We start from the raw sequence: 12,630 nt of genomic DNA, 5'->3' as shown, positions 1-12,630 counted from the left end.
AAAAAAAAAAAAAAAAAAAAAAAAAAAAAATTTGGAAATTTTTTTTTTTTTTTACTCACCTCTAAATGGCTGTTGCTAGGGGGTCCCTCGTAGTCTGCCTCCTTCAGTGCCTGGGCTGGTGACATCACTTTCCCTTGGCACAGGAAGGGCTCAGCTCTGCCCCCTCCCTCTTGTCAATCATCTGGGACACATTACAGGTCCCAGATGACTGAGCGGCCAATCACGCTGCTGCCGCTAAACGGAGGGGGAGGCGAGCGGGTCTTCTATCCCCCACATCGCTGAACCGTGGGACAGGTAAGTGTCTGATTAAAAGTCAGCAGCTGCAATATTTGTAGCTGCTGACTTTTATTTTTTTTTAAAATGTGAACTCCTCTTTAAGTGTTCCCTTCACTGGAACACTTTAAAAACAACCCCACCCCATAATCCCCCCCCCCCCCCCCTCCACCAAATGATTTGGACCAGTGCACAAAGCAAGGTCCATAAAGACATGAATGAGCAAGTCTGGGGTGGAGGAACTTGAGTGGCCTGCACAGAGTCCTGACCTCAACCCGACAGAACACCTTTGGGATGAATTAGAACGCAGACTCCTAAACCTTGTGGACAGCCTTCCCAGAAGAGTTGAAGAAGTTGTATTTGCATGTAAAGGCAGGTGTCCCAATACTTTTGTCAATATAGTATAGTCTACATGAGAAACTACACCTGATGCTAGGTCCACTTTAGGTGCCCACTAAAATAAACACAGAAAGGCTTGCAGGCATGTGCCCTCGATTTAGAATCTCTTGGAGTGGTGGAGCATCAGTTTTAAAACCAAAGGCATATCAGGCACCTTACACCTTAATGCATAGCACTTAAATATATTCTTCATGGAGTCTGTCTGTAATAAATGGCTCCAGTCTGATTAAAAGGTGAGATACTTCTACAAATCGATAATGTCCAAACCATTAAATGTAGCAATTTGACGCTTTAACCCCCTTTTCTAGAAATAGAGTGATAGCCAATGTTCAAATAATCAACGTCTTGTCTGTTCCCTACTCAGTGCTTGTCCTCTGCTCTACACAGTGCTGATAACACAGCTAATGCAAGAGCACAGCAGGGAAGCATTATTTTCATCACAGAAAAAAAAAATTTAGCACATGTATCTTGTAACTGGAGAACAGCATAGAAAGAATATTTTTTCCTCTCATAGAAAGAGTTATATAAAAGAATAGAAAAGAATATAAAGAAAGAATATAAAAAAACAAAATGCACAGTATTTATAGTTATTCAAAGTCAAACATTTTTTTTGGATAGAGTTATGCCCCGTACACACGGTCGGATTTTCTGACGGAAAATGTGTGATAGGACCTTGTTGTCAGAAATTCCGACCGTGTGTAGGCTCCATCACACATTTTCCATTGGATTTTCTGACACACAAAGTTTGAGAGCAAGATATAAAATTTTCCGACAACAAAACCCGTTGTTGGAAATTCCGATCGTGTGTACACAAATCCGACGCACAAAGTGCCACGCATGCTCAGAATAAATAAAGAGATGAAAGCTATTGGCCACTGCCCCGTTTATAGTCCCGACGTACGTGTTTTACGTCACCGCGTTCAGAACGATCAGATTTTCCGACAACTTTGTGTGACCGTGTGTATGCAAGACAAGTTTGAGCCAACATCCGTAGGAAAAAATCCTAGGATTTTGTTGTCGGAATGTCTGAACAAAGTCCGACCGTGTGTACAGGGCATAAGGGAGGGCTATAACCCCTGTCAGTTTTTTTTTTCCCATCTGTGTCCCATTGGACAGATTTCCTTTCACTTTCTGTCCCATAGCCAAAACAGGAATTGAGGTGAAATCCCTCTAAAGCAGGGGTCTCAAACTGGTGGCCCTCCAGCTGTTGCAAAACTACAAGTCCCATGAGGCACTGCAAGGCTGACAGTTACAGGCATGACTCCCACAGACAGAGGCATGATGGGACTTGTAGTTTCGCAACAGCTGGAAGGCCGCCAGTTTGAGACCCCTGCTCTAAAGTAAGGAGTCCCTGATTGTCACCAGAACGAGTGTCCCTGTTAGAAGATTTCCCCTCTATTCCCATTCTGGTGACAAAGCTAAATGTGGGTTTTTGTTTCACCCTTGGTGATAACGGTAGACAGAACAAATGGGGTAGAGAAGATGTATCTCCCTAACTGGGGCACAGAGAGCAATAATAACCCGACAGTCATTCTAATACCTCTCCACTCGAAAAAAAACGGGGGAAAAAAAAAAAATTGCCTTGAGTTACACTTTAAAGTGGATGTAAACTCAATGTCATCCTTTCTAACCTACTAGGGGTTATCTACAAGGATATACATGTCTCCTGTCAAATGTCTCCCCTCTGTCTGTTATTAGACCCGAAAAACTGCAGATTCTGTGGGTGGGTCTGTTGTCTGGAGCTCGGTGGGTGGAGTCGTGATGTCAGTAGACTCCCCGCCCACCTCTACACTCCCCTTGTCAATATGCATTTTCTCCTGTGTATTTCTAACACTGAACTTCTGTTATGATCTCTAACATCCAGTGAAAAGACCGGAAAGTAACCACATGACTTCAGCATGCCCAATCATGCTGAGGTGTGGAACAGCCAATCCTTGCAGAGCTGCTGAAGAAAGGAGTGGGGGTGGGAATTAAAAAATAATGCATGTCTTAGGCTAGTGCACGAGATATGTAAATCACCTGTCACTCACAGCAAGGGGGAGGATTTGACAAAGTTTTTCTCTGTTTGTCAAGATTTATCTCACTGAACAATAAAAGAGGATTGCTCAGAGCTGGATTAACTCTTTGTGGCAAGACTGGGCTCAAATGATAGGAAATCTTTTACTCTACATTATGACATAAAAAAAAAAAAAAAAATCGGGTTTACATCCACTTTAAGGTAAACCCATCAGTAATTTTAATTAAAGTAAAAGGCCCCCTTTTGGATACATTGCAACCAAATGCCTGCTATTACACTAGTGAGAACACAATCCTACGATAATTAGCTGATCCTAAAGGATTCGTTGACCCAAAAATCCTCCTATACAGGTAAGGGACACATGTAGATGAAAACCAACTGTGCAGCTTTGATTAAAGTTGAACAATGTCCCTTCTATAGGTGCAGGCTATACTGAAGACTGGCCGAAAAACTTTCAGAGGTTGTATCCCCGTGTTCTGCCTTGTAGCTAGAACACTGCTAAAGTCGGCCATAGATGGATGGAAATTTAGTTGGTTCAGCAGGGACCAGCCAAATTTCAATCCAAGTGTGGGCATCCCTGTTCAAAGTTGATCATTAGAATCCCACTGTGAGTATACAATGTCTCAGCGAGGGAGATTCGTTCATCCACCTCACTTGTGTGGATGGAGGAACCAGTTCGACCAATTTATGGATAGCTTGAAGTGATTGTAAAGGATTTTTTTTTAAATAACAATCATGTTATACTTACCTGCTCTGTGCCATAGTTGCACAGAGCAGCCCCGATCCTCCTCTTTTCGCTGTCATGTCAGTGGTAGCCCATCCCCCCCCACAGTTAGAATCACTCCCTAGGACACACTTAACCCCTAGATTGCCCCGTAGTGGTTAACCCCTTCACTGACAGTGTCATTTATACAGTATATATAATAGCACTGATTGCTGTATAAATGACAATGGTCCCAAAATAGTGTGAAAAGTGTTCGATGTGTCCGCCATAATGTCCGATGTGTCTGCCAAAAATATGTAGAATTCATATCGGCCTAAACTGATAAAGAAATTTGTTTTTTTATATATATTTTTGGGGGATATAGCAAAAAGTAAAAAATATTGCTATTTTTTCAAAATTGTCACTTTTTTTTGTTTATAGCGCAAAAGATAAAAAACGCAGAGGTGATCAAATACCACCAAAAGAAAGCTCTATTTGTGGGAAAAAAGGACATAAAATTTGTTTGGGTGCAACGTCCTCCGACCGCGCAATTGTCAGTTAAATTCACGCAGTGCTGAATCGCAAATGTGCTCTGGTCAGAAAGGGGGTAAATTCTTCCGGGGCTGAAGTGGTTAAACTAGACCTGACCAGAAGTCAGGCCCCCTAGTAACAAAGTGAAACTAGTTTCAGAGATGAACACAAAAAGGAGTTTTTTTTTGTTTTAATAACATTTTTTTACTTTGGAAAGTTTAGACCTCTTTATAGACTTCACAAGTTGCCTCTGTAATACACACAAACCATGGAAAAAAAAAGTTATTTCACACAAAGAAATAAACCGCTTTCTTGACAAGTGAAAATAGCAGCTTTAGGATGGTGATGACTAATCCCGATTCTGAATTTGGGCTTTAGGACTAAAGTGATCTGAAGGCAATATGTAAAGTTATGAAGAAGTAAAAAGCATTTTTACACCCTCGTTGTTGTACCAGCAGAAGGTAATTAAGTGATATTGTTGTGAAAAATCAGACAGCTCCATCCTGGTGTTACGCCTACTGTTCCTTCTAGACAAGGAAATGTTCATTCTTTTGGGAACCTAATATTTGAGTATTTTCCAGTTTAATATGGATTGTATTGTCAGGTCCACTCAGACCACATTCGTACATACAGTCATTTTCTATGTAACATGCGGCCATTTGGTATATGATGTGTGGCCCTCGGACCTCAGCACTCTGTAGTGGGAACATCAATTAGGCTAATAGCATTGATCTCTACTAGCCTCATGTAACATTTTCCCAATTTCATATTGTCTTCTGCAGCATATCTCCAGTATAAAACGTATCATGTCCACACTCTGACCATCATTTCCTCTATTAGGTCTGCAGTCTGACTGTCCTCTCAAGTATTACACATATTGAACACAGTGTGTTGCCCTTTGGTCTAACAGGATCTGTGAATGTAGGAGAGAAGCCTATGACTGATCAGACTCTTCTCCATTCACAGATTGTGTTACAGGCAGTGTCATCAGTGAAGGAACCTTTCTTAACCACTTGACCTCCGGAAGATTTACCCCCCCCTTCACGAGCAGGCCATTTTTTGCGATATGGCACTGTGTTAACTTAACTGACAATTGCGCTGTACACAAATAACATTTATGTCGTCCCCCCCCCCACAAATAGAGCTTTCTTTTAGCACTATTTGATCACCTCTGTGGTTTTATTTTTTTGTGCTATAAACAAAAAAAGACCAGCAATTTTGAAAAAATAATATTTTTTACATTCTGCTATAAAACATATCCAAAAAAAAAAAAAAACTGTAAAAAAAAAGGCCATGTTTTTGGTAAAAAAAAATCCCAATAAGCATATATTGATTGGTTGGCGCAAAAGTTATAGTGTCTACAAGCTATGGGATATATTTATGGAATTATTATTTTTTTTTTTTTTTACTAGTAATGGCGCCAATCAGTGACTTACAGTGAGACTGCAATATTGCAGCGGACAAGTTGGACACCTCACTGACACTTTTTGGGGACCAGTGACACTAATACAGTGATCAGTGCTAAAAAATTATACACTGTCACTGTACTAATGACACTGGCTGGGAAGGGGCTAACATCAGGGGTGATCAAAGGGTTAACTGTGTGCCTAAAATGTGCTTGTGTAATGTGTGGGAGGTGCTTTGACTAGGGCAGTGGTTCTCAACTCCGGTCCTCAGGACCCATTAACAGGCCAGGTTTGCAAGATAACTAAAATACATCACAGGTGATTTCATTTACTGCTCAATGATTGCAGTATTATTGTCTGCATCTCCCCAAGGTAATACTTAAAGTCTGGCCTGTTGGTGGGTCCTGAGGACTGGAGTTGGGAACCACTAGGGGAAGGCACTGAGCCATGTTCCTGCTTTGGAATGGCTTCAATACTCAGAGAATGGCAATGTGCCATCACATCGCCGTTCTGGCTCACTGCCCAATAATTGGCGTGTGCCGGCGGTACCTGCAGATCAGCTCCCACTGTGTATAATCACAGCAGGAGCGGGTAGCCAGTGGTACACAAGCGCGGCCCAGACCCGGAAGTACAGGATCACGTACCAGTACGTGATCCTGCGCCGGAGAGCCGTCTGCAGCCACCACATCTAATGATTGGAAAATGCAATATATTATACTTTCGGTTTTGGGTTCAGCACCACTTTAAAATATGTTTTATCATGGTTAAATAAAATTTTGTTTTAGCTTTATCCAGAAGATTTGGCTGGTGATATATTATGTGCATATGTATGTGCATAGCATCCCTTTGGAGTTCGGAGGTTCACTAAAATAGACTAGTCTTGTTTTGTTAGTTTTTTTTTTTTATAAGTAATTTTGTTCAAAATCTGAACCCCAAAAACACTACCTTCATTTTATTTTGAAGGCCAAATCCAACCAAAACTGATACTTTTCTTGTTGTTGCCAGCAAAGAAAATCACTTGCTGCCTTCTTACCTTTCTCAGCGGCTCCACTAACAAGACAACTTCATAAGAATTCACAGTCCCACCTGCCTGCCTTGATCATCACCAAGCTCCCCAATAAGTGATCCATCAAGGAGAATGAACATATAATTTGGCAGCTCATCTAAAAGTAAGTGACGCCTTCATTACAGCAGTGGGAGGAGTTGGAGCAGTGGCGGCCCGTCCATTAGGGATTAGGGGCACAGTGGTGCCACCCCCCCAATCCATGCGCCCGGCCCCTAATCTACATGCAGGGCGCCGGACGCATGGTATTCAATTTTTTTTTTTTTTAGAAGCACGATTAGACCTGGATTCTCTAATTGGCTTCAAAAAGGGTGGGTTCGGGGCACAGAGCACTGCGTCCCGAGCCTACCTACTTGTGTGACATTAGCAAATTAATATTCATTAAGATCTTCCAATTTCTCCTCCCGGCCATTCAGGAAGCGGGTCCTAAGACCTAGCCGGGAGTCCCAAGTCCTGCCGGAAGTCCTAAGATCCAACTGACTGTGAGTCATAACTCCTGATTGGACGGGAGAAGCGACAGCCAGGACTCGAGAGGAGATGCAGGGGATGGGGTAAGTGCGGGGCTGGCCAGGGGCCTGGCGGCGATCGAGCGTCAGGGGGGAGCGGCGATTGATCAAGTGCCAGGGGGGGGGGGGGGTGGATGGGTTATGTGACTGGCTGGCTGAGGGGGGGGGTGGCTAGCTGGCTGGGGGGGTGGCTAGCTGGTAGCTCCCCCTGAGGAAAATTGAGCACCAGCCACCACCGAGTTGGAGACACAGATTACTGCAGGGAAAGCTCACCTCCAAGTAACAGGGAAACATGCAAGACTCAGTGATCCAACACACCAAAACAATTATAATTTTTGGCTGAAAATGGATTTTGTAATTATCCTGCCTTGTTCTTTTTTTCGGTTTACAACCTCTTCACTATTTAAACTAAAATATAGTTGAGAACACCAAGTAGGGGTATTGCATTGTATAGGAGGTTGGCAAGCCTCCAGTGTTTGTGGGGCCATCCTCAGCAGGGGTCACTGAGAGCCTCCACTTATATCTATATAGAGGCTCTGTTAGCAATCTTGTATATGTTAGAGCTTTTACATAGAGAATCTTGAAACCAGAATGAGCTCCTGTTGGCTGTAAAGCACCAGTCATCCCTGATTTAATAATGTACAGTGGGGCAAAAAAGTATTTAGTCAACCACCAATTGTGCAAGTTCTCCCACTTAAAAAGATGAGAGAGGCCTGTAATTGTCATCATAGGTATACCTCAACTATGAGAGACAAAATGTGGAAACAAATCCAGACAATCACATCTGTCTGATTTTTGAAAGAATTTATTTGCAAATTAAGGTGAAAAATAAGTATTTGGTCACCTACAAACAAGCAAGATTTCTGGCTCTCACAGACCTGTATCTTCTTCTTTAAGAGGCTCCTCTGTTCTCCACTCATTACCTGTATTAAATGGCACCTGTTTCAACTTGTTATCAGTATAAAAGACACCTGTCCACAACCTCAAACAGTCACACTGCAAACTCCACTATGGTGAAGACCAAAGAGCTGTCGAAGGACACCAGAAACAAAATTGTAGACCTGCACAGGCTGGGAAGACTGAATATGCAATAGGCAAGCAGCTTGGTGTGAAGAAGTCAACTGTGGGAGCAATAATTAGAAAATGGAAGACATACAAGACCACTGATAATCTCCCTCGATCTGGGGCTCCACGCAAGATCTCACCCCATGGGGTCAAACTGATCACAAGAACGGTGAGCAAAAATCCCAGAACCACACGGGGGGACCTAGTGAATGACCTGCAGAGAGCTGGGACCAATGTAACAAAGGCTACCATCAGTAACACACTACGCCGCCAGGGACTCAGATCCTGCAGTGCCAGACATGTCCCCCTGCTTAAGCCAGTACATGTCCGGGCCTGAGGTTTGCTAGAGAGCATTTGGATGATCCAGAAGAGGATTGGGAGAATGTCATATGGTCAGATGAAACCAAAGTAGAACTGTTTGGTAGAAACACAACTCGTCTTGTTTGGAGAAGAGAGAATGCTGAGTTGCAACCAAAGAACACCATACCTACTGTGAAGCATGGGGGTGGCAACATCATGCTTTGGGGCTGTTTCTCTGCAAAGGGAACAGGACAACTGATCCGTGTACATGAAAGAACAAATGGGGCCATGTATTGTGAGAATTTGAGTGCAAACCTCCTCCCATCAGCAAGGACATTGAAGATGAAACGTGGCTGGGTTTTTCAGTATGACAATGATCCCAAATACCCTGCCAGGGCAACGAAGGAGTGGCTTCGTAAGAATCATTTCAAGGTCCTGGAGTGGCCCAGCCAGTCTCCAGATCAGATATAACAGTATATAGTATACATATACTATATATAAAGTATTGAGATGAACTTTTGATATTGACCAAATACTTATTTTCCACCATAATTTGCACATAAATTCTTTCAAAAATCAGACAATGTAATTGTCTGGATTTGTTTCCACATTTTGTCTCTCATAGTTGAGGTATACCTATGATGACAATTACAGGCCTCTCTCATCTTTTTAAGTGGGAGAACTTGCACAATTGGTGGCTGACTAAATACTTTTTTGCCCCACTGTAACAAATCCAACTGCCACTAATACATACAGGTATTTGGCCCCACAGTATTACTGCTGTATGCAGCCTAGCAAGGTTTGGTTAAGGTTACATTTGAGGGCTGTTACACTTTATATTTTACAGCTGAATATTAGCAAATGCTATATCCACTTGACCTCTGGAAGATTTACCCCCCTTCATGACCAGGCCATTTTTTGCGATACAGCACTGCGTTGCTTTAACTGACATTTGCACGTTAATGCAACGCTGTACCCAAATAAAATTTATATATTTTTCCCCACAAATAGAGCTTTCTTTTGGTGGTATTTGATCACCACTGGGTTTCTTATTTTTTTGGGCTATAAACAAAAAAAGAAAGATCGACAATTTTGGACTGACTTTCTGCTACAGAACATATCCAATATAAAAAAAATAAAATGTAAACAAAAATCCAATTTTTTCATAAATTTAGGCCAATATGTATTCTGCTACATTATTTTATTTTTATTATATACTGGAATTTTTATGCTTTTTTTTATACTAGTAATGGCAGCGATCTATAGCGGGACTGCGATATTGCAGCAGACAATCTGACATGAAGTGACACTTTGTGGGAACCAGTGACAATGATACAGTAATCGGTGCTAAAAATATGCGCTGTCACTGTACTAATCACACTGGCTGGGAAGGGGATAAACATCTAGGGCGATCAAAGGGTTAAATGTGTGCCTGGCCAGTGTTTTTGTGTACTTTGTGTGCGGTTTTTACTGAGGGATGTGATGGATTTCCTTTCCCAATCCCTGGAGAGGTGTGTCCAAATGGTGGTTGGGGAGTGTATAAATAGTCTGGGACCCCAGGGCCAGTGTTCATCTTTCCTTGGAGTAGAGGTTCCCAGCCACCTGCCTTCCTGGCCATCCAGCACTATGCTGAGAGGGCCTGCTCAGCCCACATCAGGGACTAAAGAGGGGTGCCAATGAATACCTGTCTTGGGGGTTCACAGATTAGCCTGCCTGCTGGTGTCTGGGGGACATTCCAAGCTTGAGAGGACACCATGATTAATGAAAGGGGAAGGATTTCATTGACTGTTCCCTCTATTACCCCTGTCACACAAAGTATATGGTTTGTCTGACCTGGGACATTGCTAAAAGGTGCCCATGTACTGTCCATATGTTGTCCCACTGTTACAGGGATCATTCTGCAGGGCTACTATAAAAGGAAGAGTGTCCTCATTGTTCCTATCAGTAATGTGGATTATCCCATAGCTCCCTGAACCTATCCAAGTTATTGCTGCAATACACTTTAAAAGACAACCCTTCTAGACTGTTTCCTGGATTCAGGAAACACAGTTGCTAGTTGCCTGGCTGCTGCACTAGCAAGAATAGAATTTGGGACTGCGGCCCTAGTAAAGGTTGGCGCTACATGCGACGGGGGAATCATTTCAGCCTTTTATAATCAACCAGCTGTCTGAACAAGAAAAACTGACCAATGTATGGGCAACTTTAGAAGCTAGGCTTCTTACATTGTATGAGGGGGAGCTCGTCCTGTCTTTAGGACAGACTAACTCTGACATTGTTGAAAAATCACTGCAATCAGCCATAACACCTTCTCCTGAGAAGAATTTTTTGGTTTAGGTATGCTGTGCAAATGGGAACACATAACAAAGTATAGTGGGCTTTTCTCAAATTTGACAGCAAAAGTAGAAATATGCTTTAAAGAACCATACTATACCTTTAGGTGGAGTTCCAACACTACCGCCAAGTCCAAGGATGGCAAGATTCTTCTTTCTTGGCTGTATCATCATGGCAGACTCTTTGCCGCGCTCCCAGTGAGGCACCTTCACAGGCTCCAAAGACACATTCTGTAGTTGGTCTTCCTGCAGTGCATTGTACATGTACTTAATGGCCTTCTTCAGATTGTCTGAACCGCTAACCCTATTACCTATAGTATCAACAAATAGTGCTAGTCTTTCATAGGACCGGTTTTGTGCACTGCCATAAATGGCCAGATTGATAATAGATTTGGCCACATCTTTATAGCCAGCCACTTCTTCTTTAATACGCTCCAATTTTCTTGATCCAACTCCATAATGACTTTCAATTAATAAACACAAGTGTAGCATATAAATCGTGAGGACACCTGCCTTCAGAAAGGTCCTCATTGTGAGGCTTTCACTTCTTTGGGTAAATTAATTCCTGTGGGAAGAAGGGACTAAGGTAAGCATTTGAAAATGAGACTTATAAAAGCAGTATTTAAGTATTTAACAATACAGTACTTGACAGAGGTCTGGCCAAGGCCATCATGGCATAAAGGAGAGCCTGCATTCCAACACAATTCCTTAAAAATTCAACAGCTCTAGTTGTTGAAGCTTAGAACCTCCTATTTACAAGAATCTGAAATATGAACAGTCTGTATTGAACCACAACAACCAGTTATATTATGTTTTTATTTATTTTACAGAACAGGTTTTAGGTCTTAAAAGGAACTGTAAAGGCAAAATATAAAACAAAAAAGATGTTATACTTACCCGCTCTGTGCAATACCATTGCATAGAGCGGGTAAGGCTTCATGTACACGAGACGTTTTTACAACCTCTCCTGAACTATTTAACTTGACAGATAGTAACCCACATTTAAAACGTCTGTTTTGCCGCATTTACATGCCATGTTTAGTGGCGTTTTACCGCGTTTGCGTTAAGAAGCGTTTCAAAGAAAAACTTTTTTTTGTTTTTTTTTTTAAATGGACAAAAACAAAAAATGCCTATAAACGAAATGCTGCTAAACATGGGTCATCATGTTTAGAAGCGTTTGGCGTCTGAAACGTCGGAAACTTCGGTGTCTAAACTCATTTTTTTGCCTTCAAAAAAAGGCCTATAAACGCAACTGCCTAAAAACGACAGTAAACAAACCTGTGTACATGTACACAAGATAACATTGAATGAGTTCAGGGGCAGTTGAAAAAAGTGTCCAACTGCCACTGAACGTCCGTTTAGCAGCAGCAATGTACATGGGGCCTAAGTATAAAAATGTTTTTATTTCTGGAGTGCCCTGCCAGAGCTGCTTGCTCCTCCTTTCCTGTGGGTGCCCTCTGAGCAAGTCGTTTGCTTAGGGGGCACCCTTCCCATCGCACTTGCAAGCCAGGCTGTGTGCGTCCATAGAAACACACAGTGTGGCTCGCCCACTCCCCCTGCTCCCTCCTCACAGGATTTGACTGACATCAGCAGCAGCCTATGGTTTTCACTGCTGCCTAGGTCTCCTGTAAGACCAAAAAGTGAAGGAAGGGAGAAGAGCTGCAGCGGGGACAGCGCTGGACCAAGAGAGAAGCCAAGGCAAATAGTGGGGACTTTTTTCTTACCTTATGCCGCGTACACACGGGTGGACTTTTCGACCGGACTGGTCCGACAGACTTTCCGACGGACTTTTGAAGGAACGGACTTGCCTACACACGATCACACCAAAGTCTGACAGATTTGTACGTGATGACGTACGACTGGACTAAAATAAAGGAAGTTTATAGCCAGTAGCCAATAGCTGCCCTAGCGGTTTTTGTCCATCGCACTAGCATACAGATGAGCAGATTTTTCGACCGGACTCAAGTCAGTCGGAAAGATTTGAAACATGTTTTATTTCTAGGTCCGTCTGACTTTTGGAAAATAAAAGTCCACTGA

The 12,630-nt window shown here is 42.5% G+C and overlaps 1 protein-coding gene across 6 annotated transcripts in view; it reads right to left on the bottom strand.

Annotated features, from left to right (window-relative positions):
• Positions 1–12,630, bottom strand: part of CPQ (carboxypeptidase Q) — a 713,444-nt gene that overhangs the window by 635,731 nt on the left and 65,083 nt on the right. For all 6 annotated transcript variants that reach the window (XM_073632010.1, XM_073632012.1, XM_073632011.1 and 3 more), the window contains one exon: positions 10,695–11,158. In XM_073632010.1, the coding sequence (XP_073488111.1) occupies positions 10,695–11,124 (430 nt within the window). In that variant the 5' untranslated portion in view covers positions 11,125–11,158. The remainder of the gene's footprint in view (positions 1–10,694; positions 11,159–12,630) is intronic.

The sequence above is a fragment of the Aquarana catesbeiana genome, linkage group LG05, assembly GCF_042186555.1.
Source record: "Aquarana catesbeiana isolate 2022-GZ linkage group LG05, ASM4218655v1, whole genome shotgun sequence".
NCBI classification, from domain to species: Eukaryota; Metazoa; Chordata; class Amphibia; order Anura; family Ranidae; genus Aquarana; species Aquarana catesbeiana.
The sequence above is the reverse complement of the archived record's forward strand: the minus strand, read 5'-3'. Positions and strand labels throughout refer to the sequence as shown.